Source organism: Osmerus mordax, chromosome 10 (genome assembly GCF_038355195.1).
Source record: "Osmerus mordax isolate fOsmMor3 chromosome 10, fOsmMor3.pri, whole genome shotgun sequence".
In the NCBI taxonomy this organism is placed as follows: domain Eukaryota; kingdom Metazoa; phylum Chordata; class Actinopteri; order Osmeriformes; family Osmeridae; genus Osmerus; species Osmerus mordax.
The window spans coordinates 13,833,532-13,860,097 of record NC_090059.1 but is presented as its reverse complement, the minus strand read 5'-3'; the positions used below and the strand labels follow the sequence as shown (position 1 = coordinate 13,860,097).

Sequence of the window (26,566 nt, the reverse complement as noted above, 5' to 3'; positions counted from 1 at the left end):
AAACCATCAAAGGGACACATTTGATCATAACCCCAAATGTTTGTTTTTGGAATAATGATAGCCAATTGATAAATTATAAGCTGTAACGGAATTATTCTGCGCTGTAGTTAGTTATTAATTCGAAGCCTATTGGGTAACACAAAATATATTTATTAATCAAATAAAATTGAAATACACTTCGAAGTAAAAAAAATAAAAAAATTAAAAAAAAGAACTGTGTAGGCTACGTTATAGCCTCATCGCGACAGTCGGGTGGACTGCTCAATGAGGTGAAGAGGCAGTACAATTTCCAAACCGAATCTTGGGCAAATGGAAACGTTCACAGAAACTACATTTTGTATCCTGCACACGGGGTCAAAGCGGGGAAGGTATAGGTAGCCTATTTAGCTATAGCCTGGGTGGTTCAGTTTAGCGACATAGTTTGGAATCTCCCTTTCGTGCTTCAGTTATTAAAACAGTGCAGTCGTCTCTGGGTGTGAACGTTCATTCATAAAGCACACCATGGGGCGCTCGTTCTAGATATATATTACCACTATGAAGCTATTATATGATTACAGCAAAGTCCGTTTTTACGGTGATTACATCAGGATACTGTTGCAAGAGTGCACAGCCTAATCTCCAATTGAACCCAAACAAAACCATCAGCGTCAGTATCCACCTGCAGACATCCTTTCCCGATCCTATCCACAGGTGCATAGCCTATGGGGCGCGCAAATTCAACCACATGGGGGGTCCGGTTTCATCTGTGCCCAAATTATTTTCTGTGGGCTAGCATGGTGTATCCACTTCACGTCATAGTAAATTGATCACCCAATGCAACATGCAATAGTCCTTAACAACCAGAGAGATACGTGACCAAAACCTCGTACTGCCTTCCCTAGCCTTGGTAAATTATTATCTGCGCACGTGACCAAACCTATGCATGGCATTGGATATACTTGAAAATCCATGCCGTATGAGCCTGCCTACTGCCGAGACTTGAGCAACCCCAATCCACGGACAACTCGAAAGTGTGTTTGCATTAGCAGGTACATAACCTACATTTCTTTTTAAACCAAAATAAACCATTCTTTCACTGCCACGTCAACTATGATTTAAATCAAACAAAACGTGTCGTTTCAAAAGTAAATTGATTTATTATATTATTACATATTTAAACATCAACAACATCAAATGATAGAAAACCAGCTCAATAGAAGGCCTGTTCTACAGGTTAAATATTATTTATTAAGGCAAATACACAAACCCGTTTCCCAAACAGCATCGTTTAAAGGTGTCTTTTATAACAGAGTATGAACACATACCGTAGTACCCACGTTATCAAGCATCTTCATATTATTCAGTTTTGATCCCTTATATTAATAATCTACAGTTCTAAGAAGATAAGACAACTACTCAGGCTGCACCATCTGCGACTTGGAGGGGTACAGTACCATCTACTGGTTCAATCTGATGGTGATCTACAGTATGTCTAGGTTATAATATTGCTGTTGTATATAAAAGCAGTACCAGTAAAAAAGGGGGTTTGAACTACAGCAATCAAGGGCAACATAGCAGCTCTCATTTATGTTCAAAACACAGATAAGCCTCTTTAAAAGTCTTCACAGCACCTGTCATAAAAATAAAACACTATAGGCTGCAGTATGGTAACTCAACTACTGAGCATCTAGTTAAGTGTTCTGATGATGACCTGCTGCCTTTAGTAAATATTGTTGGCAAACTCAAGCTCTTGTCGAGGCTAGTTCAATTGTGCGCTAAGATAAATAACCTTGAGCTTGAGCAATGCTCAAAAGTGCTTTTCATCCTTATCATGACCACAATCTTTCTATAATGAGAAGCAGGCTTTAGTTTTGATTGTCAAGAGACATGCAGGTGGTATTATCAGCAGTGGATGGACCTAATGACAGTAAAACGTCCGTCAGATAGCTTGGGCTATCAGTCTCAAGCAAACCCATGGACAGTAAACATCACGCATATTGTCACAAGGGGATGATTTGGGTACAGCAATTCGATTCGGTTCTCAGCACTGAGGCTACAATAGCTACTGTTGCCCACACTTTGGTGGACTGTGTAAGGTTGACATAGCTATGGTAAGCACTTTGGTTATCAGCAGGAAAAAATGCATAGGATGGTTGTTGTGGTAACAGCCTCGGTGTCACTTGAAGCGCAGTCTGTTGAAGGCCTCTAGGATGTCTTCGTTACTGTAACTGCTGCCGCCAGCGCCTATGCGGAGGACTCGGCTCTCTGAAACATCCTGTTTCAGCTTGCGCTTCCTGAGGACCACTGTGCCTTCCTCCCCTTTGCTCTGTGGCCCGGTCAGCAGGATGTAGCAGGCGTGGCGCCCCTTCTCCAGCAGGGTGGCTGGGAAAGCAAAACAAACACACACAACAGATCGTTTTAAGGCCATCAAATCAACTCCAATTGGTTTTGAGAGACAGCATTATCTGGTCCACACTATCCGTGTTTAACCAGTCATCTTAGAACTCACCTTTAAATGCAATGATGTGGTCCCTGATATTTTTCTTCTCCAGCAGGAATTTGGAATAACGTGGGTGGAGCATGTAGGAACGGTGTTCCTCGTCCAAAGAAATCTTAAGGGAAAAAAATGATTAAGAATCTACACAACCTATCTAGACATAAGTGCTGTAATTAATAACAAGTGAGTTTGAGAAGATGAATGACAACCTGATGATGAGTGATAGAGAAGATGAATCATGCAGGGTGTGTGGCTGGGTTCATATTCTTACTGAGGAGTTGGTTTCTGAACGCTTTCCCCCCCAGAACATGAAGACAGAGAAGGAGTTGATGGTGTTGACTGAGGCTGGTCTGGGGGAGTTGGGGCTGGCTAGCAGGCTGGCCTCCCACAGAATACCACCTGTCTGCCCATTTAGTATCACTACCTAACATATAAACACACACACACAGTGCCAGATGTGTCACATCCAAACAAAAAGGAGTGACACGTAAAACACTACACTTAGTTCCTAGTTTATTCAGAAGCCAACATAACAGTACTACTACCGAGTGCATAAGTACAATAGCTTAGGAAGTGTTATTATGGTATGGCAGGTGTGAGAGCATTCCTTCTTCGTAACTTACCCTTTTCGTGCCATTTCCATTATCCTCCTCAATCACAAAGTCAAGCTTTTCATCGTCGTTGAAGTGGCCGAAAGAAGGTTCACTAAGGACAACAAGAAACTCTCAGAAACCTCAAGACAAATCTTACAATTTCCATTATATTAGAATAATATAGACAAAAACAGGCATCATAATTTTATAGTATTAGAATAAAGCACTCCAAAAACGTTACATTCAGCGAGTGATGTTTTCGTGTGGTTTTAGTTACCTCAGGACAGTGCTGGTGTTGACTGTCCACAGTGGGACCCTACTGTTTCCGTCTACGAGTAACACTGCATCTTCAGTCAACAGCAGCAGGTTCGGGCTATCTGTCTTTATCCTCAACACATGTCTCAATGAGTCAGACCTGCAGAGCAAGGAACGCCTGTCTCAAACAACACTAGCTTCTGACCCAGTAAATGGACCACAGGGTTCTAAACTGTTGACCTAAGTCAATGGAGAACAACAATACGTTAGGATGTAGCTTTTACCAGCCCTCACTTACTCATAGACTGGTACAAAGCCAGTGATGGGGTCAGCTTTTGATTCCCAATTTTGGTTTTTGTTAAGGTGAGCCTCTGCACCTTCTTTAGCTTTAGCTGCAATCCTCCACAGAGCCAGACCGTATAAGCCAAAGTCTGTGGAGGGACAGAATATAGAACACCAGTTAACAAGCTATTGTTTTGTATTGAATTATTGGGTCTCACGCTCAACAATACCAATATACCAAGGTCATAAAAGGCCCTAAAATCAATTTACTATTGTAGGGGTAATCGTCACTGCAATTTGCAAGGTCAATACATAATGTCACCTTAGCTTGATATCAAAGCATGGATCAGGATCAATGTCAGTCATTGGATAAAAAAATAGAGAGAGAAATAAGACCAAGTTGGCTCGGGTGAACAATGACTTGATTCAGATCCTTACCTTTCTGAAGAAGTACATAGTGGGCGTCCTTAGGAGTTGGGTGCAGGAGATGCTTGGCTGTCTCAGTAGTGTCCAGAACCACTTCTGAGCCAATCTGCACCCCCGTCTTTCCTGACAGAAACACTAGCTGTGTCTGTCAAAATAAGAGGGAGCCACTTCTATCTGTAATTTTTTTTCATAAGGATTATCTTCTCAAGGACAATGAGGAATTGCATTGCTTTTTGTGTTCAGCCTAGTTTAGTTTTAACAAATAATTGTTTAGGGAATGCTAGAATATGTTTGGTCATTTAGATCATTACACATCACATAACACAGACATGGGGTACCCAATCCTAGATCATCTTCAAGCCTTACGGCCATTTGAGAAGTGGCAAACCGATGATGCCAATAAAGTTTACCTGCAGTGGGCCTGGTGCCACCAGAGCTACATCACTGAACCCATCACCATCCAGGTCTGGAACACTGAGAACTGGGAGGGTGCTGTTCAGGCCTGGGGGCTGGGGCCGCTGCCACAAAATCACTCCTGGAAAGAGACACATCATCATCATCATCACATTCATTAAGAATTGTTCATATACATGTTAGCTCAGATAAAATAGGATTAGAATTGTGTATGTAGAAATTATGATTTAGAACCATATAGGATTTAGGTTAGACCGTTAATTCCAATGTCCCTGTACTTGTGGCAAATGGCAAATAAACTTGAAACGTTAACAAGACAGAAAATAATGTCAGTCAGTCACCCTTGTATTTGTCTATGGCCGTGAGTTGATCAGCGTGTGACAGCAGACAGCCTTTTTCTTTCCTTTCCAGTTCATTCAGTCCCTCCAGACCACACTGGCCCCACTGGAAGTCCGGGGCCAGGGGAAGCTCCCACAGGGTCATCCCATTTGTCCCTGCCACCGCTGACACAAACAAACAGGGCGTGGGCAGGCCTGGAGGACACACAAGGTACAATCTTAATCCCATGCAAGCATACAGTAACACAACCCAACCCAATCTATCTTTAACCTATACTTCCCCACCTTTAATTAGCTTTTGTTCAAGTTTTGCCCAAAGGCTTCTTACTTTGACAAGTAAATGAGTAAAGCAGCTTTCTACGTTAACTTTACCAGCACATGTGATATTCGGACCACCCACTGAATCCTTGCGGATGAATAGCACATCCAGTACTTTATCTTTGTTGGCATCTTCTATGTCCAGGAAGTCATAGGTGGCTGTGTTACACACAAAAAAACATTTTTAACTTTTACAAAAACAATGCTATTACCTTACTCAGTTCTCCGGTGCTAAATGTATTATGTACCTGCTTGAGGAAAGGTGCGATTCCAGGCACTGAGATATTGTGGTCGGACAGGACATGGCATGATGAAAGAGAAGGCAAAGACTATGGTGAGGCAGAGAAACAGCGAAAAGAAGAAGGCAGCAGTGCGCCAGTGGGACAGCTTAGTAAAACCCAAGCCTTCGCTGCAACTCTTCTTTTTCTTCAATTGTGTGGGAGGTGTTTGCCCATCTTCTACACCTGCCTCCCCACTCTTCATGGGGTCTGTTTCTGTGGCCTCCATTGCTCCTCACACCCTTACAGCCTTTAAACTACCTTAACAAACACAACATGAAGGGTTGAAACAGTTAGAACCAGACACACAACTTGCTGCAGTAAAATGACGATCTGTTTTTATAAACGTTTCCTCTTTGTTTACTGATATGACTGCACATCTAGACAAAAGAGGTGAACAGCTGTAACAAAGGTAAAGGTACTGTACTCGGCCGTCAACGGTCTAGCTGTTTCCACAACTTTGGCTTTGCGGATCTGAAATCTATTCAAGCCTGCCAACACACACAACCCATTCTAAACATTTCTAAACAAAACAAGAACACAGAAGCTACCGAGCCAACGAACTTCTTTTATATTCGATACAGCTATGCCTATGTAACTAGTCCCAAGCACTGGCAGCAAGCAACATAAATTTGTGTTGATAACTAGGGAGTCAGGAGGCTGAGCGGTGAGGGAATCGGGCTAGTAATCCGAAGGTTGCCAGTTCGATTCCCGGTCATGCCAACTGACGTTGTGTCCTTGGGCAAGGCACTTCACCCTACTTGCCTCGGGGAAATGTCCCTGTACTTACTGTAAGTCGCTCTGGATAAGAGCGTCTGCTAAATGACTAAATGTAAATGTAAACTAGCTTGCTAACGTCAGCTGGGCTAGCTTGACCAGCTGCTTCTGTGCCAGAAGGCGGACAAGATGATAATCCAGGCTAGACCAGACCCGGCAAGCAAGATCGATCGTAAAACAACAAGTGCTACCATTAACAACTTTTACATGGTCAAGGTGCATGCTCCTTACCTGAGCTGACGACGGCTATTTGGTTAACTTCCAAAACTGTCAAATCAAGTTCAGCTGCAACTTTGTGAATCTTCTCGTTCTATTTCCGGACGTGTCGTCATTTCCGGAAGGGAGTTCGTGAGAGAAGATTTAGCAAGCGGGTGCGTTCGTGCAAATATAGCTAGCTAGGTTGTTATTAATTTATAAATTACAGTTCCATAGATGCTGCAGTAGACTGTAGTTTGTGGAGAAGCGTCGAAGAACAACATACAGCCATGTCGGCCCAAGCTCAAATGAGAGCTTTGCTCGATCAACTAATGGGGACTGCGAGGGATGGTGAGTTGAAGCAGCTAGCTAGCCGTTAAGCTTGCAAGCACTAGTAGCTAGCAAAGATGGACCCTTGCAGTGCAATGGTGGCTCGCTTGGATTATTTGGCGTTTCAGATGGACAAACATTTAACGAATGAATGAAATAATGGATGACTGGAGAGTGGCGACAACTTTGTGCGTTTCCCATGAGTCGAACTGCTCCGCATCTGTTGTTGATTTAATGTTTGTATCCATAGCATAAATATATAGCTAGCTTAGCTTTAGCCATTTAACAAACGCTAGCTAGCTAGTACAGCCGCTGTAGGATTTACATTACAGTACGCTAGCTCTAAGTATATCACTATTCGCCGCACGAAAACACTAGCTAGCTATCTCAAGATGTTCACGGTCATACCCATACATAATCTCCTACATTCAATGTATTTTTAGTGTGGATTAACCATATGCAGTGCTAATTGTTTTTTGAGTCCTGTTTCAGGACATCAGTGTTGGCTAGCTAACATGTTAACAATCAACACGGACAATACCTTCCATATGGATGATGTGTCCACATACCATTCTCTCAATGTCAACTTTGCTGCCTATACTATAACGGGATGCATCGATTAAGTCATTGTGTCGCCTCTGTTATGACAAATGCTTTGTGTAACCAGTTGAAATTTCCGTAGATAAATTATATGAGAGTAACATGGATACACTCATTAAAAACAATACAGCAGACAAGGGTGATACAATTATTAATTTGACCTTGGACTACCAAACATGAGTGATATAGGAGTGGAAAAATTCACTTGAATTAGTGGTTCTGTTGAGTTAGCCGTTATTGGGCCTGTTGCTCTTCAGTGGGAGTTTGTGTGTGCGTGGTGCTTGTGTGTTGAGAGAGATGAATTCAAATTCATCCCATACATATGTTTCATACAAACTGAACAATTGTGGCCCCTTTATTTTATTCATAAAGGTTCAGTGTATCTTTGCCAGCCTACATCAATCTGCAAAGGAGTTGCAGAAAAGCCTCATGTTCATCGAGCCGTGAGTCCCACATGATTTTTAAAGCTGTTATGATGAATATCCAAACACTTTGTTTTTCATTCCGGAAGTTGTAATTTTTAACATCACAACAATGGAATTGTCTTCAGTGACATTTGAATTAGCCTACAATTTGCAGATTGAAATAAAGCTAATACAATCTGGTCGCGCTCAGAGAGGAGTACTCCTCCATGTTGACGTTTAAGATACTATCAGACGTCAGTATTAGCCATCAGAAGAAGCTTTTGCACAGATCATTTTCAATTTGACTTGTGTATCACTCCCAACTTCCTTACTACAGGTATGGGCAAGAAAACTGTTCCCATTTATACTTTTCTACAGCGGGTTTAAAATTCTGCAGCTGAGGTCTTGAAGATTCAGATGGGTACAGTATATGTTGCAGCTCGCAGTGTGTATAAACTAACTTTTTTTTCCTTTATTTTTTAAAATTTATTTCCGCTTTTATTTTATTTTCACTGTTTCATTACTGTAAGGCCCTTGGCTAAAGCAGCAGTACTCACGGAAGTTCTTCGAAAGTCTGTCAAGTCAGCAGATCTGTGTCTATAAGCAAAGTAACAGCTGCTGCTAAACACACACAGCCCTTCTAAACTGAATGAGAATGTCATGAGACCTAGGTAGCCATGTCAAGCTGTCCATGTCAATCAACGTTGGTTGTAGGCTACGTAGGTAGGCACTATGAAAATAATTGGCTACTACTAGATGAGACAATGGATTGCTATTTTGAGACTCAATTGAACCTAATCTGGGAACATTCCATACATTATTCATGTGGTTAGGCTCCGGTACAGTAAGGTAAGATCTGAGTTCCAACAGGATACATTACAAGCTAGCAAGACCACAATGCCTTATCCGCCCCTGCTGTTGTGGTGTTATAGGTGTATGTGATGTATGTCAGTAATGGGGGCACACATTAGGCAGCCAGCGATGGGTAAATATTTGAGTCCATAGTCAGTAAAAGAAACAGAACGTTGCTGACATTGTCTGTGGGACATTGTAGCTCATTGATTATGTTTTTGACCCAATCTAAAAGAAAACAACAGGATGCGCTTGTATGCCCCCTTTATGATAATATGGGCCCAGTGATTCATTGGACACCTCGCTGTAGCTACAGAGTATGTGAGGTGTTTCTCATTAAGGGTTTCTGGACTGTTTCAGGGGACGAGACGCGACAGAGGGTCAAGTTCACGGACGAGCGGGTCTGCAAGAGCCATCTTCTGAACTGCTGTCCACACGACATCCTGTCTGGAACAGTAAGTACTCAGCCTCTCCTAAGGAAACTCCATCCCACAGAGAATCAGTGATGGATTCTCTAATTTGGTTTGTTTCCTAAGCGTATGGATCTGGGGGAGTGTTCCAAGATCCACGACCTGGCTCTCAGGGCAGACTATGAGATTGCCTCCAAGGAAAGGGACCTGTTCTTTGAGCTTGATGTAAGTGCGCAGTCTGAATATATCTACCAGCTCAACACATTTTGTTCACGGTCTTATACATGGCACTGGCATTGCATACAGTACTTAGTACTTACTGCATGGTCACCTGCTTAAATTGTTTTGTAAATATGTTAATTAACCCTGTGTATTACCCCATGTACGGCACTGTTTTTTTGTACCTTTACACTTTGCTTTCCATCTTGCCTGCTTTAATGCCGCAATGTTTGTGTTTCTCAAGGCCGTGGACCACCTGGAGTCATTCATTGCTGACTGCGACCGGAGAACGGAACTGGCCAAGAAGCGTCTGGCTGAGACTCAGGAGGAGATCAGTGCTGAGGTGGCAGCCAAGGTGAGACGAGAAACCAGAGAGATGTCAGAGAGAGGCCGGAAAGTACACACGCTTCACTACTGTGGGCCGTCCCCTGGTTCTGTTATCGGCTACCACTTGGGTTGGACTTTTAGTCTTTTAGTGTAAACGTGTCATTAACTCATAGACCCTCTCCTTACATCCCAACTTTGATACTAATCAAATGCATCTCAGTTAATATACTACTTGACAGTCTACTACTTTCACATCTTGTATGTCCACTTAGCAAAAATCTCAATTTGGCACAGGTCTTCTGCATTCACTTTATTTCTCAAGTGTTTCTGTTTTCGAGTGTGTAATTGATTAACCGCTGACCAGGACTCATGACCCAGGACTCATGGCCCAGGACCAATGCTGTTTTGCAGGCAGAGAAGGTGCACGAGCTGAACGAGGAGATCGGGAAGCTACTGGCCAAGGCCGAGCAGCTGGGAGCCGAGGGGAACGTAGACGAGGCCCAGAAGGTTCTACATGAAGTGGAGAAAGTTCGCAGCAGGAAGAAGGATGCAGAGGTGAAGAATGATTTGTGCTTCTTAAACGGCCATTGTCCTCTTATGTCTAAAACATTTTTAGGTTGTTATAACTGTCCTGGAGTTTCATAATTGTTTGCAGAAAACAAGGTACTTGGGTGTGTATTCTCTGGTTCCTGATCTCTGGTGTGCTCTGCTGTAGGAGGAGTACAGGAACTCCATGCCCGCCTCCAGCTTTCAGCAGCAAAAGCTCCGGGTGTGTGAAGTGTGCTCCGCTTACCTTGGTCTCCACGACAACGACCGTCGCCTGGCCGATCACTTTGGTGGGAAACTGCACCTGGGGTTCATCCAGATCAGGGAGAAACTGGACCAGCTAAAGGTAGATCCCAGCAGTCTGTAGATGAACAGTTGCAGGTCTGGAATATATTGGCAGCTATTAGGGTTAGAGCGATCTAAATCCAAGCTTGAACTTAACAGTAAAATGCACTGTTTTGTGAAATATAAGTCTGTGTCTCCTTTTGTTCTTAGAAAACTGTTCTGGAAAAGCAGGAAAAGAGAAACCAGGACCGCCTGAAGAGGAGAGAAGAGAGGGAGAAGGAGGAGATGAAGAAAAAAAGGTGGGATAAGAAATCATGGATTTAGACTTACAAATACACGGTTTTACAGTGTCAGCGTTTCATTCAGTTGACTAAGTGTTGCCTCCTCCACTCTACAGCACCAGCACCAGGTCAATGAGCCGGGAGCATAGAAGGTTAGCATACTAAACTCACTGGACTAAACATAATACATCTGTATAATGTACATCTAAACTGGTTACAGCAAAACGTTGCTAAATGTAAAGTGGCTTGTCTGTCCTGATCCCAGGTCTCGCTCCCGAGACCGCAAGAGGCGCCGCTCTCGGTCCTCCTCCCGAGAGAGGAGGCGTTCCCGCTCCAGGGAGAAGGAGAAGGAGAGAGAGAAGGAAAAGGAAAGGGAGAGAGAAAGGGAGAAGGAAAGGGAAAAGGAGAGGGACAGGAGGAGGCGTCACCGCAGTCGCTCTCGGTCCCGCAGCCGGGGCCGCCGTCACAGCCACGAGCAGAGCTCCAGACACAAGTAGGACGACTGGCATCACTAACATTCACACGTCCAGCACTGAAGTATAGTGGAGAAAAGCATCTGCAAAACGAATACATTTATTTAAATTGACGTTGTCCCCCTTGCTTCTCTACTCTCCACCCACAATTTCCTGATGTGTTCGACTGTCTCTCTCCCTAAGGTCCTCTCGTGACAGAGAGCGCTCCTCAAGGGACCAATCCCGTGAGCGCGACAGAAGGGACGGCATCAACGGCAGGACGGACTCCCGTCGGGCGGACGACAGGGACTCTGGTGACTTTTGAAGACCCCCTCGGTCCCCCCTCCGTCACCCACACACTACATGTTCAGACCTGCAGTGAATCTATGAAGGATGCTGTCTTGTCTTTGTATGATTCCCCTTTGTATGTTTCCCCTCATTAAAAATCCATAGAATTTTACTTTCACAGCTATTCCAAGCATCTTACTTGTAAGATTCATAGATAATCGTGTATGAGAAATGGCAACATATGCTGTATATGTTTTATACAGTATATACATTTATCATACATGCCTTATTTTTTTTAATGTAATCAATGTATATCTCTGGCTTTAGATTGGGGGATCATAATTATCAAGAGTGAAATGTAAGGCTTGTCTAAATTGGTGGCTATTTAGACATTTCATAAAATTACACTACTATGTATAGCTACTCTAGAAATTGAATTGAATTTCCAGTAGTGGTGGGAACATTTAGCTTTCCTGTTTATTTGCTGACATTTGGGTGAAGAAAAGGGTCCCCTTTTAAACAACATTTTAAGTTTTGTGGCGCTTTCCATTGTTTTGTGCTTTTTCATTGCTGTCATTTGATATAGAATTTCCCTTAAGTCATTTAACCATTACCACTAGTGTTATGTAATGTTTGGCTTCTCTAGCAAATATGTTTGTGTCAATTTACCAGTTTAAATTGAAATACAATAAACCATATTATTTATGTTATTGATTCTATATTCTTTTATTCTCCCAAACCACATGACTATTGGCTGTTAAACCCAGATGGCATGTTATCAGTTGGCTTTCCCAATACTCTTGGCTAGTTTTACTGGGGAACATTTTACAGTAGCTTTAAAGATTGTCTGTGTAATGTAAGGCTAACTTATGCAGCCATGTTTTAATATCTATTTCTTAATTTTTGTAATTTGGGGGGGGGGGGGGGGTGGAAATTAGTTTTGTGTAGAATTTAGTTCACATAAAATGTAATGAAGACAAATATATAAACCCTTCTAATCCTAGGCTGGACATGTGTAGCAACAAGATCACCTAGTGGATCCTCTAACATATAATGCTTTTTACGATTTCAGCTTCCAATCATTTTGATAATGACTTTAGGGTTAGGGAATTTGTTGGTTCTTGCTTGTCTGTCACCTGAAGTTATATGCGAAAACATTGTATTTTGATGCATAGCTTTTTCTCAATGTGTGTTGTCTCCATGTACTTAATGTTTGTATTATTATGCTGGAAGAAGATTGTTTTATGCCTGAAGAAAATAAACTTCCAGCCTTTTTATTATATTGTCAAGATGGACACATTGTACTTGTCAAAGACCAGGATTGTTTGTTGTACATAATTTTTTTACAGTACACAATATATTAAATATACATTCATTTATAGGTGGATTGTAGAGTTACACAAAAGTGAATTTTTGATTTAAACAAAATAAGTTTACACCATGGGTTAGGGATATACAATAGGGTATAAAGAACCCTAAACATTTTTTTAATGTTTTTTCAGTATAATATTGTTAGTATTAATGTGAGCATTCACAAGCAACTTTAGCAAACCCTGTAATACATACTTTAGCAAACCCTGTGGACATAGTCACAATTTCATAGAATATTACATTCACAGCAAATGCGTTGATTCTGGACCAATCCTTGGGGAAAAGGTGGTGTACTTGGACAAGAATTTCATATTCACTTATAGTGTGTTAAATTATAGCATGTAATTTCTTCATTGGCACATATTATTTAAGTCAGTGCCATTTTTCATAGGGTGCTACTCTCCAGTTTCAGGTCCACCTTCAGTTTTTGCTTTTCCATGACAGCTTCAAGCTCTGTAGCCCTCCGGGCATCCTAGGAAAAAATATGTATTTAGATCTGGAAAGACGAATCCAACAGACACTCAGAATTTTTGTTTTTGTTTGAATGTGTTATAACAAGATAGATTGAGAATCACTGTCTCGTCTTACCTCAAGGAGGGACTTCTGCACAGTAAGCTGACTGTAGACTCTGGTGCCCTCTTCTGGGATGACGGCACGAAGCTCCTCTTTGTTCAGAGAGAAGAGTTGAGCACCTGTCAGCACTCCCAGACACTGTACCGTCCTGAGGGAACCACAAGCAGCGAATGAGACCAAGGTTAAACCCTCTATACATACGTTACCTGTCCTTTCCACACATATTTGTGACAAATTGTTAAAAGGTTGATATTACCACAAACTAGCATTAAAAAGTCCAGTTAAAAAAGAGAGTGTTTAGGCACGTGTGCATGCTCATGTGTATTTCACTCAGCACTCACGGCTCGCTGAAACCTTTCCCCTTGAGCCATTCTGCCACCTCATCAGGGGGGGAGTGATAGTCCAGGGGGACGGAGGTGTCGGAGGACCGAGGGATATGCAGGGACTTGTTCAAACCAGACTTCCCATTGGTCAGTCGCTGGAGCAGTTCGTCGTTCACCATCATGGCTGCAACAGAACGCAGGAGTGACTAAGGGTTCACATTAGTGCATATGACAGGTTGTTTGAATTCCTAAAGATGTTTTGCCTACACTATACTTCCTGCTTACGTGTTCTCTAATAGAAGATGAATCAAAAGATAGTTCTGTACACAGCTAATTCGCCTCCATCCAACAACCCACATGAAAACAGATTTACAGTTGTTTCCTCAGACCGTGGCCAGAGACACTAAACCTACTTGACAAGTCTTGTAAGCTTAGAGCAAACAGCGAAACCACCTCATCTGTAAAGAGCTTAAGGCAAAATTAATTTCCTAATGGGTTGCCGTCTATTTCTCTGTACTCTTATACGCAAACCCTCACGCGAAAGACAAACATCCCAACTGTCCCCCGATTTGAGCCTCCCTCTTGGCTACACAAGCACAGACAGTTGGACGTCAATGTAGCCCTTTTGTATCGAGCTGGTACCTTTGTCTGTGTCTTCTGAGGTGGGAGCGTTGTGGCTGTATACTTGTAAGCTTCGTGGCCGAGGATTTGACTGATGGGTAAAGGCAGGAGAGCTGGGAGGACCACCGCTGGAAGCTGTCAAAGGCGGAGCCTAGGGTAGCACACAAGAGTAAACAAGGTGGATTTCAGTTTAAAGCATTTGTTGTTGTTTTTTGTACATGTGGATGTGTTTGTATGTATCTGTATGTGGATGTGTGTTACCTTGGGTGGTCTTTGTGTGCCTGGGCTTTCTGCGTGAGACACCGGTTCCAGAATGTTGAAGGGGACAAAGCCAATCTCATTGAAGCGATTACGACATTTCCACCAGCGTTTGGATGACTCAACCACCTGACAGAGGCAGAGAGAAGCCAATAAATATGAAGCCCAGTCCCTATTAACAAGGGGAGTGTTTTTATCCAGGAAAAAGTCCACTAATAAAATGAATGAGTCAGACAAGCATAGTGCATCATGCCAAAAAGTATTCCTGTATTTCCTTGATTCCAATACACTTGTCTGGTCTTGGACCTGTTTGGTGAGTCCTGTTTCATGGGAGTGGTCTAAGAATGTTCTTAAAAAGAACTGCCATGGAGAACCTTTAAGGATTTGTCAGAGGCTTACCTCCAACGTCTCTCCCTGTAGAACTGACAACTCGCTACTATTCCGCGCCACAAAGTCATAACTGCAGCTGTACAGCCTCTCTCCCTCAGGTGGCAGGACACTACTGTCTCTGGTTGAAAAGGAGTGAAAATTACTCTACAATTTTGGCAAATGAAACATTTTGATATGATTATAAATCTATTCTATGAAAAAAGTGAAAATAAAACATACATTTCTTCAATAGGAGGAGTTGCTGGTGCAGCTGGCTGAGGGGGCTGATGTTTCTGACGAGAGAGAGAGAGAGAGAGAGAGAGAGAGAGAGAGAGAGAGAGAGAGAGAGAGAGGGGGGTGAGGCAACACTTTCTGTGCACACAAACACTTGATCTCAAATTCTCACCTTTATACTTCTAAAGAATATAACTATGACTTTTTAGGTCAGCCAATCCCCTACCTCTTGTTTCTCCTTCATGGCTTCTTGTTTATGTTGGGACTCCAAAGGGTCTTCCCAGACCTGACCGTCTGCCTTATTGGCTTCCGGCTTCCAGCCATCCAGGAACACTGGGGTGTAGGGGGGCACAGGCCCTCTGAGCTGGGAGCTGACACGCAAACACACACACACACAGAGAAAAGGGACCAGAGTCACATCAACAGGAGCTAACAACCAACCGGAAAGTGAAGAGAGATTTAACCTCAACATAATAGCATGAAATTAGGTCATGAGCCACCTGTCTGTGAAGAAGCAGAAGTCTTTAGCATACATTCAAAACAAGACTTAATTGACTACCTAGCCAGGATACTAGTGATGTTAGTGGGCACAAAGTCCCATCATGTTATGCCATTATCACAGATCACCATACCAGGCCACCTCATCAAAGTGAGATGTCAGAGGATTTCCCGAGACTTCTACTGACCGAGAGAGTGTCCAGTTGGGGCCCAGGGATGTCCAGAGCTCTTTCTCCTCCTCGTTCAGGTGGCTTTGGAGCAGGGTCACAGCTGAGCTGGTCATTGCGGGGCTGGCCACTGAGGCCCCTAGAGCTGGACCCCCTGTAGTCTTCACCATCTGGACACACAGGTAACACTCTGTTAGACTAGGATTATATAGACTACACAGCTACAATACTGTTGAAAGGGCAACTTAATGGATGGAATGGATGAGGGGCCTGAGACATGATCAACACCTGGTACTTTTAGGGATTTCAGAACAGGATGAATTACATTAGATCAATGTTACCCTAATTATAACAAAAAAACACACCTTGACACTAAGCAAACACATTGCCAAAGAGATGCCAGTCACACCTCTCTCGGTCTCTCCCTATTACTCTGCAGGTGTGCCAGAATACATGTTCCTCCATGCCCAGTTTTCAAAGACATTCGTTTTTGTTGTTACTCAATGATTCATTTCACAGTAGCTAGACCACTCAATCTAGAAATTCAACAAAAATTCTGTTGTTGACGTGGATTCAATTTTACCTCAAAACAGACAGTTGACTATGAAGCAAGTCTGTCTGAGGTAAGAGGCTTTTTGTACAATCTCCCAGAAATGAAGTAACTGTGTAAATAATCCAATTTTAACCATGGCCTGCTTTTTGTTCTCCATATCACACTGGGTACTGCCCTGTGTAAATATTAAATGTGACTTTAAAAAGCTGTTGAAGCTGACCAACACAATTATTTGTCTTAAGCCTCTGAAATAAAATTAAAAAAGTTGTTTTGAAAAGTTATAACTAATTGTACATTAGGCCTATGTTCCATTATATACTGTGCCTACCCTCCTGTTACCATAGAACTGTTATTTCCAAACATTCAGCCATAAGTTTTTTTTATTAATGTTATGAAATCACAAGAGATAACAACTGGGAAACATTTCTAAATACTGATTGTGACATGCCTTTTTAATCTATGCAGCTACAGGACAATCATTCATTCTAGAGCTCCTCCCAGGTTGTCACTGCGTGAGCTTTTATTGGTTGGAGGAGGGGCACTGGGAATGAATAGTTGTACTCACTATATCCAGAGGTTTGAACACGTGGTGGAGCAGCTCCTCTGATGATGGGTTTGAAATGGCAAACTTGAGTCTGGCCTGCAGAGAGGAAGAGAGACAGAGAGAGAGAGAGAAAGAAAGGATTAGAAAAAAACTAATTCAGGCACACTAGGGGCTTTTATAACTTTACATTACTGTGCAGGTTGCACAAAGTTCACTCACCAGCAGACTAAAGCAGTACTTGAATTTCTGGAAGATATCAACGAATTCCTCCTCCAGTGGAGGTCGAGCTTTTGCAATGAGCAACTCTTCTGTTTAAGGTGAAGAGCACAGACAGAAGTTAGGTAATGTATACAGTATTTGGATGGCCAAAGTAAAACTAAAACACCTTGATGGAGGCCATAATTCACTATTAGTGAAATCTTGTGAGATACATAATTTGAGATTCTATTTACAAAAAATGTCCCATTTCTCTTTTCCAAATATTACCTTCAACATTTTGCTTTTTGCTTTTCTTCTTTTTCTTCTTCCTTTGGGTTAAAATTGTCGCAGCTTCTGCAGACTGCTGCAACTTTGACATGAATGCCTCAATGTCATCGAAACAGTGATTCAAAATGCCCTGAGAACAAACACACAAGATGAATTGGAGAAGGATTAAGCCATCTAGCTTTGGTTAACATTTTTTAAATGCACACATATTGTAGAAATCTCTTCCAAAAAGATGAACGTACCACTTCTCTGTCTGCTCGCAGGAAGGACACGTCAGGCTGCCCTCCATTCACCCCATTTGCTGCTGAGAGAGAAAGATACAATTCTGGCCTCCATTTGTATTCATTGCCCTGGAACTGCCTACATTCAGAATTCCTCCCCTCTTTCTCCAACTCCCTGCACGCACGCATGCACACACGTGCACAAACGCGAACAAACACCACCCCTCGATACACACAATGGAATCTCTGTGCTCTCCTACCTTCTACCTTAAATACCTTACTCTGAGCCTCCCTTCCCCTCCTTCTCTCCCACGCTCTCTCATCCTCCCTTATTCATTCCCCCCCCCCCCCCCATATCTCTTCTCCATTCAGATCCAAAGATTTTTATTGACATGGCAAACAGGTGAATTGCAAGAGCACACACGCACAAATATCCATGTGAAAACAAGCCGTACCTCTGGGTCCTGGGTAAGGTGGAGGGTTGGCTGGTGGAGGGTTGGGTGCATGTGGAAGGGGGGGGTTTGGTATTCCATAGGGGTCCATCATCTCTTCTGTGGGAACCAGAGCGAGACTGGAGGGAGAGAGCCGTGCATGTTGACATTCTGGACACTCATTGAACTGATCCCTCCACCTTCTGACTGTGTGTGTGTTGTTTTTAACCTGTTCTCACATTTCTTGTACATGGGTAAGTTTTAGGAGTTTTAAGAACTCACTGTGGGTCTTTTATAACATAATATAGCGACTTTATTTATATAGTAGCACATTTCATACAAGAATTGCAGCTCAAGGTGCTTTACATAAGATCAATAAAAACAATAATATAAGTAATAAAACCCTTCTGAACCAGGCCGCAGTCTTTACAGTAATTATTTTGGCAGTTGCTAAGAACAACTATTCATTCAACACCGCAGGAAACAGCCATCAGCCATTAGTAAATGTACGCCACCAGTGCACCGTAATTATAGTACAATTAAAAACCAGAGAGCTCAGCAATTATTAACATAGGGAAACCTTATTCCATTCAGTAAATACAGTTTACAGAGAAAGGCATGCCCAGCAGTGTTCTCTAGTTACACCTAGCTTTCATATCAGTTTGATGTACTTTATGGACAGTAAACACTGTGTGTGAACGGAAATTATAACACGTCTGTAGCTTAACATCAACACAATTGTATTCACATTTGAAAGGATCCACACCCCTTGATTAACTACATAATGAAAACTCTGAATAAGAAACTAAACATTTGTATCTATCTGTTTTAAGCCTTTTGCTTGACATTGGTTGTTTACAGTCCCTCACATACTGTAACACATAGAGTCACAGTCTCAAGCACACAGCCAAGCATACAGATCACCCCCAATGGCTACAGTTCAGTTGTTATCCTCCAGATAGAGGCCACCTCTGATACGAGCTGATATCTTACCTAATATACTGTATCTGCCCTTTTAGTGTCCTTAGGTTTGTCTCGGAGTACTGCTTAGAGTTAAATCCTTGAGTTTTCAGTGCACCACCATCATTTCTTTCCGCTCCCTTCAGCGACAATGGCCTTGTTTTCTGTCACACCTTTTAAAGTTATGTAGAAACCAGTCAAACAGGTCTCTCCTCTTTCTGTCTCAGCTGCACACTCACTAGCTTTCTCACTCTCTCTCCACTCCACCTCTCTCTCTCTGTGACAGGTGCCTATGCATGCTGGACTCCCGCTTTAGGTCATAGAAAACTTGAGAATGAGATGGTTGTCAAGGGGTACAGAAAAACAGTGAATCGTTTGTTGGGTTTAACTCTTTTCTACCGTTTTCTTTCACATACACACTTCAAACACACACGTACACATTCATACACACACTTTCTGTGCCCAGTTATTGTTTATTAGTGTGCTATGATGTCTACATCTGTGACCGTACCTGGGAGCCTCATGACGCTTCTTGGTCTTCGAGGAGGAACCTGACACTGCCCTTGAGATACCGTCACGAACCTGCTCTGCCTGTGGAAACAGAGGTCGCATGACTGTAGTCTGACTGGACCTGATTGAACAGATTGTTCCACTATATTTTGGATGCATTGCATGGGCCCCTGTCAGAGGATAGGCCATCAGAATGTAAAGAATGAGTGGAATTAAAACTCATGGAGGCAACAAGCTAAGCTAATGTCTGAAATTACAAATAGACTCTACAACTCACCTTTACTGCCTCACAGTTGAAGAAGAGAACATCAGGCTTTTTCTGCTTGACACTTTGGCAGACAAGGAGAAGGAGGGATGGGAATCTTTTCTCTGTCAGGATGGCGTCACAGCGTAATATAGATGAGACAGAGTATTTCTCCAACTCCTCCTGCACAGGACACAATACATTCAACAACAACATTTTGATACTATTTAACAATAAACTACTGGATCTAGAAACAGAAAGTGTTCTTTGGAGAACCGGTTGTAAACCCTTGAGGATAATTCAAAGCCTTCTTGGTTCTAAGTAGTAACGTTTTTTGAATCTCACACAAGTAATAGATTTAACTCTAAAGTGGGGCAATGCAAATTTCGGGAAACCGTTCTGTGCAAGAATGTCAGCTTGTCCACATGAAGTTTACTGCATACCTGGTTCTGTACGTCTCTGAGTCTGAGGTCGTCTGGCCCGACCTCCAGCACCATCTCCTGGCTCCACAGACGATCCGACCGGGCTAGGAGGGAGAGGCGAGACTGGGCCTCCTCCACGTTCTTCACCTCCCCATCCTGCAGGGAGAACGTCACCAGGTGCTGAAAAAGCACAAAAAAACTGTTAACTTCTGGGAAAGGTGGATCATTTCATTCAGTGGATTAGTGGATTTACACTAATTGTAATTAAGAAATGTGGCTTTAGAAAGGGTTTGGCAAGAAGGTTATGAATTCGAAAACGAGAGAGCATTACACCTACATTGACGAGGTATTTTGAGACGCTTGTCATCCTGGTCTGATACAAAGTTTCAGCCTGCTCCTGAAAGATACAATACGACAATATTACGGTTAGCCATAGATGGAAGTTCTTCAAGAGATTAAATGATATGGAAAGTGGAAAGAGAGGTTCGTAGATGTCAGAAGACAGGGTGTAGTCTAAGACCTTTGTTCTACAATGGGTGTAACTCCATTGGTATCGTTCTTGATGAGTCGTAGACCGAAATTACTTTGTCTTAAGTCCTGCAGATATTTCTTGTATTTATTTATTTATTACAATAGTATGCTCTCATGGTGTGCTGAAAGACATGGCTCCTGTGTCTTCTATTAGTCTCAATCTTGTCCCTTCAGTAGCTGTGCCTTATGTGCATTCTATAACATTTGTGAATGGCACCAAACCAACCAGTCTGACCACAGCACTGCAATGCAACATACTTAAGATGTGGATCTTGATCATTCATCTTCAGTACTGTAATTTTCACCAATACCGTCTCCAACAAAAGTGTCTTAGTTTCACGTAAAGTTCGATGTCTATTTATCTGCCATTTCTATGTTGTCTTTCAGGAGCCAGAGTCAGTCTTCCCACCCAGTAAATCATTCTGCTATTCTTGTGTTTTTGTTTCTCTCAACATTAGGTCTTCCTGAAATAGATTCCTGAAATAGATTCTTGTCAGACTCAGTCATATCAGAGAAAGAGAAATCTTACTCCATGGAACACAACTAGTACATAAGTAAATAGAAAGATTTAAGATGGTTTGAGTTCCATTTTACATTTATGAAAGTTGTTCCACCCAATGTTGGAATCTAATTAGATGTGAAATAACATTGCCAGCTTAAAACGTTGTAGATCAAGAAAATGGTAGACCCTATCACACATATCATGATATACGACATAAGGCAACATTGTCCTTCATAAAATGTGTAGTTGAATAACCTGTTGCTGTGCACTTACCTCAAGTTTTCAGCCTGAGTTTAAAAAATTAAAAGATTTCTAGTTTCTGGCTGTAAGATTCCTGTATAGCCTCTCTGTCCCTACGGGCATCAAGTCCTGGCTCCTGGAGTGCGTCATCAAACCCAGCCTTGCTCAGCCAAATATACACGAGCCCAGCCCTGTACTATAACCACCTTGTCCCTGCTTCACACAGGCTGGCCCATCCCAGCCCCCTCGCACACACATACGGAAGATGCAAATATTTATATGAGAATTATTAAATAATTAAAGGAACATTACGTAGACGCTGTAATGCATGAATCTAAGACGTGTTAAAACATTTACGTAGCATCCACATCTCTGATGACCAAATAATTGCAAGTCGGTAACATTTTTAAACGTAAAAAACAACTAATTTGACCAATAAACTATTTAATTTATTCTAGAACTTAACACCGGCGTGGAGTGATCGTGTGTTAAAAAGACAGGTAGCCAAAGATTCATTTCATGCCCAGCCTCACTAAACCAAATTATTTTCACGTCATGCTGGTTTTCACTTTAGGATTGGTGGACTGCAGCTCTGCTTACACGATGCCACTCGTACCACAAGAGGGGGCACTTCACCTCTAATACTGTTGAATGGACCGTTGTGGAACGGAAAACCTTGGTCAACGTTCAATGTTTTGAAAGGTTGAAACAATATTTTCGAAAAAAGCTTCGAGAAGCTTCGTTTACGTCATTGATGAGTACTTGATGAGGACTGTACTCTATTGTATTCTGGTCTAGACTTTTGTTCTCATTACCCCTCTCCTCCTCTCTCCTACCCTCTCCTTTCACTTCATGTGTAAAAAGGTTTTGACAGGTTTAAACAATATTTTCGCCAATATTTTTGGAAATAAGTTTGCATCATTGATGAGGACTCTACTATACTCTACTCTAGGCTTCTGTGTTCTCCCCTCCCCACCTATCCACCTTTCTCCACTCCTTTCACTTCACGTGTGAAAAAAACTACTTTTGAAAGGTTGAAAACATATTTTCGAAAAACGTTTTTGAAAAATAAGTTTCGAAAGGTTGAAAAAATAATTTCGAAAACCTAACCCCACATTACACCTGAGAAAAGGAAGGTAACAGAGCTGGTAACAGACACTGTCAGCACCATCAAGACAGGAAGGATGAGGGGATGGCAAACTGGATAGGTGGGTCTCTCTACTTCTCTCTCTATCAAGCAGGCACACACAAACACACACATGCACATGCATAGTTCTCATATTGCAGATAAACTTCATGTGTAATCTATCCCCCTATTAGCATACCTCACTCAATTAGGTCAGTCTACCTCCTCTGGTGACCTGCAGATGATCTTAGCAAATTCATTAATTAGGGGAGACCCCTTGACAGGGAAATACTCAACCACACAGCTGTATTGGGTTAAAAAAAAGAATTCACTTGACTTTTTGAGAATTATGCTTTATTTAAGATGTATAAAGACAGAAGGCTAGAAGTGCTGTATAGAATGGAATAGAATGGGACTGTTCTGATTCCACTACTGTGAAAAATTATGACATCACAACCATACTGTATGTTCTATTCTGAGTCAGAACCAGGTGTGAATCATCTTGAGTGAAATGGCAAAATTATGTCACAAAGAGGTCTGAGCTGCAAAGTACAAATCAGAAGTCTGGCGACGATCTGGGGAAGATGTCAAATTAAGGTACAGAAGTTCAGCTTGTTTTCCATGACTGTCTTCTTCCAGGGCTGTCTACAGGTTCCGACTGGCAGACTGGGGACATTTTATAATTGGATGTGTATGTAAGATTTCAATAAGTGTGACAGGAGATGGGTAGTGATTGGTTAACTTGCATGTAAACACCCATTAGAGTTCCTCCCTGCAGGATTCAGTCATAGCCATGAACTACAATGAACTACACATACTGCTAGCCGTTGCCTGGTAACACAGGAAAACACAGCATAGCTCAACAGGCCTCCACAACACAGAGCAAAGCAGCCAGTCACTCAGTCTATCTGTACTAAATGACTAAATGTACTAACACCATAGTTAAACATGAGATCCTGAGTGCCCTTCAACCAGAGTAAAGTAGAGAGGCCGCCGCACCTCCTGGGTTTTACTTACACGGTTCTACTGTGTCTGTAATGTATAATTCACAGCAGAGGGAGGTGGAGGGATCCTCGACTGAAACAAAGACAATGTTGGCTGTAACCTGGGGGAGCATTCCTGTGTTGTAGCTGAGCTGTGGAGACTAGCACTTCCTCCGGCTAGAATTCTCCCTGGCTGTATCAAGGCTGGTTAGGCTGGAGGGAGCAAAGCAACTCTGATGCTGGTAAGGAATCAAACTTTCGTTTGGTAAATGTTGCATGAAAAATGTCTGTGGGTGGAAAAATCTCAGTTATGTTAACACTTTGTAAAAGTATATCCTGGTGATCTGAGAGACAATGGGCCTTGTTTAGTGGTAGCAAAAAGGCAACTCCTGTTCTAGTGTTCTGGTATGTTCAGTTGTATCAAATGTTCTGTTCTTTTCTACTTTATTGACTACCGTGTTCAGTACTTGTTACTATGTTACTTGTATTAACCAAAACACAAAACATTGAGAGAATTGAAACAGCTTTTAGTTAATTATAAAAAATGTGAACACTTTCATATCTAACCTTTTTTTGTTTTCAATGTTTCTATGGTGTCTCTCTGACTGAGCACAGGACTAGATCTTCTATCTCCCATACTGTTTCCTCCAGCTTCATGGCCAAGGGGAAGAAGTCTGGTGAGCCCAAGGGCAAGAAGATCACCCTGAAGATGGCCAAAAACGCCCTGAGGCTAACTGTGGATGGCAAAAGACGCCTAGACCTCAGCAACATGGAGATCGCCACCTTCCCTAAGTGCATCCTCAAGCTGGCTGATGTGGACGAGCTTGACCTCAGCCGCAACATGCTGAGGAAGATCCCTGACTCCATACACGAGTTTGTCAATATCCGCATGCTCGACCTGCACAGGTTGGTGAAGTCTGTAAGATATACACGTCTGTCCAATGGTTTGGCCATCCCTGGATATTACCACTTTGGAGATTTTTAATTGTAAATCAAATGTGAAACAATCAAAAGGTACTGTATTTAAATCCATATTTGAATGGGTGTTGCTTGACTGTGTTTCCTTTTTAACCTGCTGATGACTCCATATCCCTCCAAACACACAGCAACCAGCTGGAGAACCTCCCTGCAGCCATCGGCCGGCTCCAGAACCTGGTGAGCCTAAACCTGTGTAACAACCGACTGACAGACGTCGGCCTCCCCAGTGAGGTGTTTCTCCTGAGAAAGCTGCGCAGCCTCAACTTGGGCATGAACTTCCTGGACGCCGTTCCGTCCTCCATCGGTGCCCTCAAGGAGCTGCGCCACCTGGGCATCTTTAACAACAACCTAACCCGCTTGCCCGAGAGCCTCCACTCACTGCCAAACCTCGAGAGCCTCAATGCCAGGTGTAATCTCATCCCCTCGGATGACAAGCCGCCCCTAGACCCCATCCAGAGAGTGGAGTGCCTCTACCTGGTGAAGGAGAGCTGCCTCTGTGAGCCCTGCCTCAAGAGGCTGAAGGAGGAGAGGCAGAAGATGGACAGCAGAATTGATGATGCCCCCGCCAAAAAGAGGTCCATGTTCACAGGGCTCGTCACGCCCAACTCCGTAGCCCAGGACGAGCAAGCCACCTGGAGGTGATGGCTGTTTGGTGCATGTCTTTGTGATGTCATCATCAAGGGACAAATAGAGTACTTTTTGGTGGAGAGGAATATTATTGTCCTATGTGCTATGAAATCAAAATGCATTTCAATGTAAAAACAAAAAAGGTAATTGACAATGGAACTGGAATTTCTTTTCAGATCCATCTATCATGTTTCTCTAACAATAAACACATGCTAATTCCTAACCTGGTGATAAACTGTCTATTGTAATTCTTTATGTTAACACCAGGACAAAGGATACATCTCATCCCATAAATAACAGTGTCTGACTAAACATTAGGCTCTGAAACTGCTTGTGCTAAACTACTGAGGTGCTGCAACTGTGCTTGTATAGTACCTAAGTTGAGGCTGTATGTGTGAAATGAAAGGTTTTGGGTAGATACTGCATCATCATATCATCCAACAGGCTCACACTTATCTGCTATCTACCCATTCTCTATGAGGTTGACATGGAGGATTGTGCAGAATAGCCAGATAAGTTTCCACGTCTTTTGGGGTGTATTGTATTGCATTAGACATATAATGTAAAAGGACATACACAATCTTTTCTAATGTAATATGCAGATCAGACTGCTCTGTTGTTCTGAACATCAGTTCAGGTCACTTGCACAGTCACACCACTAGAGGGCTACAGACAGGTCTGCCCACCTCAGGCTGGCTCTGTCTGAAGATGCACTTAATGTGCTTTATTTCCCTCTTTGGGACAATACAGGGGAAACAGGATACTTGTTCCTGTTTAGCTGTTTGTTTGTGCAGTTATCTTGCTACAATGTAGAATGGCCCCTACAATCTCTCCCATTCATCAACCATGAGACTCAACTATGAGACTCTAGCCAATCCGCAAAGTGCTGATTCAGATAAATCATCTCTGAGAAGCTATCACATATTGATTCACTTATAATGATATGCTATCACTGCTGTGTATAAGATATATCTTGTGATTGCATTGTTTTTAATGAGAGTATAGGCTTGACTGTATTAATACCACAACGGTATTGAACACCAATTTGTCAGCATGCACGCATGCATGCACACACACACACACACACACTCACACACAATCTATTGTCTCTAAAGACTTCAACACTCTTCTTTATCTACAGTGACAGACAGGGTAACATCGACAGCCATAGCGATGTCAGATTGCTTCATATCCATTAGCAGATGAGGTCATGGCTGGTGCTCATTGGCTGTGACAGGCTAATGGTAGTTCAGGGCGGGGCTCATAGGAATGTCACTCTTTACTGAGTCTCTTTAGACATCACAGGACTGTTAATAAGGAACGATTTAATTATTTGTGAACATAGCAGGCATTAACTATGCTTTGCTGGCCCCAACTTATATCACTAGGAATGTTTGAAATCTGATTATTATGTCAAGTATCTTTCTCTCTTCTGTTACAATCAAATC

The 26,566-nt window shown here is 42.4% G+C and overlaps 4 protein-coding genes across 13 annotated transcripts; 2 read left to right on the top strand and 2 right to left on the bottom strand.

Moving 5' to 3' along the window:
* Positions 1-1,113: 1,113 nt before the first annotated feature.
* fam234a (family with sequence similarity 234 member A) lies at positions 1,114-6,476 on the bottom strand. Its single transcript, XM_067244177.1, has 12 exons — positions 6,389-6,476; positions 5,351-5,641; positions 5,157-5,261; positions 4,788-4,979; positions 4,443-4,567; positions 4,045-4,177; positions 3,623-3,755; positions 3,347-3,484; positions 3,100-3,181; positions 2,748-2,900; positions 2,489-2,591; positions 1,114-2,361 (listed from the first exon to the last, which is right to left on the bottom strand). Exons 2-12 carry the CDS (start codon positions 5,607-5,609, stop codon positions 2,156-2,158), a joined length of 1,629 nt encoding a protein of 542 aa, XP_067100278.1. The 5' UTR covers positions 5,610-5,641; positions 6,389-6,476; the 3' UTR covers positions 1,114-2,155.
* Positions 6,477-6,504: 28 nt separating this feature from the next.
* On the top strand, positions 6,505-12,056 carry luc7l (LUC7-like (S. cerevisiae)). 7 transcript variants are annotated; one of them, XM_067244181.1, is made up of 11 exons: positions 6,534-6,703; positions 7,655-7,725; positions 8,065-8,993; positions 9,075-9,173; positions 9,412-9,522; positions 9,906-10,049; positions 10,210-10,386; positions 10,536-10,624; positions 10,723-10,758; positions 10,872-11,099; positions 11,263-12,056. In XM_067244181.1, the coding sequence occupies exons 3-11, from the start codon at positions 8,751-8,753 to the stop codon at positions 11,381-11,383; spliced, it is 1,248 nt and encodes a 415-aa protein (XP_067100282.1). In that variant the 5' UTR covers positions 6,534-6,703; positions 7,655-7,725; positions 8,065-8,750; the 3' UTR covers positions 11,384-12,056. The 7 variants fall into 7 exon arrangements, with proteins under 7 accessions (XP_067100283.1, XP_067100286.1, XP_067100282.1 ...); XM_067244180.1 differs by having other exon boundaries at positions 8,024-8,993; XM_067244184.1 differs by having other exon boundaries at positions 6,535-6,703; positions 8,899-8,993.
* Positions 12,057-12,583: 527 nt separating this feature from the next.
* On the bottom strand, positions 12,584-21,581 carry eps8l1b (EPS8 signaling adaptor L1b). Of its 2 annotated transcripts, none has more exons than XM_067244175.1 (19): positions 21,438-21,581; positions 20,469-20,528; positions 20,153-20,311; positions 19,743-19,892; positions 19,467-19,546; positions 18,020-18,135; positions 17,586-17,647; positions 17,344-17,473; positions 17,077-17,165; positions 16,879-16,953; positions 15,782-15,930; positions 15,322-15,466; positions 15,102-15,154; positions 14,892-15,000; positions 14,496-14,621; positions 14,256-14,385; positions 13,632-13,797; positions 13,306-13,438; positions 12,584-13,189 (listed from the first exon to the last, which is right to left on the bottom strand). In XM_067244175.1, the coding sequence occupies exons 2-19, from the start codon at positions 20,496-20,498 to the stop codon at positions 13,103-13,105; spliced, it is 1,989 nt and encodes a 662-aa protein (XP_067100276.1). In that variant the 5' UTR covers positions 20,499-20,528; positions 21,438-21,581; the 3' UTR covers positions 12,584-13,102. The 2 variants fall into 2 exon arrangements, with proteins under 2 accessions (XP_067100276.1, XP_067100277.1); XM_067244176.1 differs by having other exon boundaries at positions 17,586-17,644.
* Positions 21,582-22,559: 978 nt separating this feature from the next.
* Positions 22,560-25,325, top strand: lrrc18b (leucine rich repeat containing 18b). Of its 3 annotated transcripts, none has more exons than XM_067245329.1 (5): positions 22,560-22,612; positions 23,015-23,127; positions 23,583-23,755; positions 24,165-24,419; positions 24,620-25,325. In XM_067245329.1, the coding sequence occupies exons 4-5, from the start codon at positions 24,169-24,171 to the stop codon at positions 25,131-25,133; spliced, it is 765 nt and encodes a 254-aa protein (XP_067101430.1). In that variant the 5' UTR covers positions 22,560-22,612; positions 23,015-23,127; positions 23,583-23,755; positions 24,165-24,168; the 3' UTR covers positions 25,134-25,325. The 3 variants fall into 3 exon arrangements, with proteins under 3 accessions (XP_067101430.1, XP_067101428.1, XP_067101429.1); XM_067245327.1 differs by having other exon boundaries at positions 24,129-24,419; XM_067245328.1 differs by lacking the exons at positions 22,560-22,612; positions 23,015-23,127 and having other exon boundaries at positions 23,502-23,755; positions 24,129-24,419.
* The last annotated feature ends 1,241 nt before the right edge of the window (positions 25,326-26,566 follow it).

Bases quoted from the DNA above. Each gene is read 5' to 3' on its own strand.
- fam234a (XM_067244177.1), bottom strand. From the start codon at position 5,609: ATGGAGGCCACAGAAACAGACCCCATGAAGAGTGGGGAGGCAGGTGTA. The intron at 4,568-4,787 runs GTGACTGACTGA...GTCTCTTTCCAG, and splicing joins GGCCATAGACAAATACAAGG to GAGTGATTTTGTGGCAGCGG. The intron at 2,592-2,747 runs GTAAGAATATGA...TTTTCCCTTAAG, and splicing joins GTTCAGAAACCAACTCCTCA to ATTTCTTTGGACGAGGAACA.
- luc7l (XM_067244181.1), top strand. From the start codon at position 8,751: ATGTTTTTGACCCAATCTAAAAGAAAACAACAGGATGCGCTTGTATGC. The intron at 10,050-10,209 runs GTGAAGAATGAT...GCTCTGCTGTAG, and splicing joins GCAGGAAGAAGGATGCAGAG to GAGGAGTACAGGAACTCCAT. The intron at 10,625-10,722 runs GTGGGATAAGAA...TCCACTCTACAG, and splicing joins GAGGAGATGAAGAAAAAAAG to CACCAGCACCAGGTCAATGA.
- eps8l1b (XM_067244175.1), bottom strand. From the start codon at position 20,498: ATGACAAGCGTCTCAAAATACCTCGTCAAT. The intron at 17,474-17,585 runs GTACGTTCATCT...GTTTGTTCTCAG, and splicing joins TGCGAGCAGACAGAGAAGTG to GGCATTTTGAATCACTGTTT. The intron at 13,190-13,305 runs GTAAGACGAGAC...ATTTTTTCCTAG, and splicing joins TGCAGAAGTCCCTCCTTGAG to GATGCCCGGAGGGCTACAGA.
- lrrc18b (XM_067245329.1), top strand. From the start codon at position 24,169: ATGGCCAAGGGGAAGAAGTCTGGTGAGCCCAAGGGCAAGAAGATCACC. The intron at 24,420-24,619 runs GTTGGTGAAGTC...CCAAACACACAG, and splicing joins CGCATGCTCGACCTGCACAG to CAACCAGCTGGAGAACCTCC.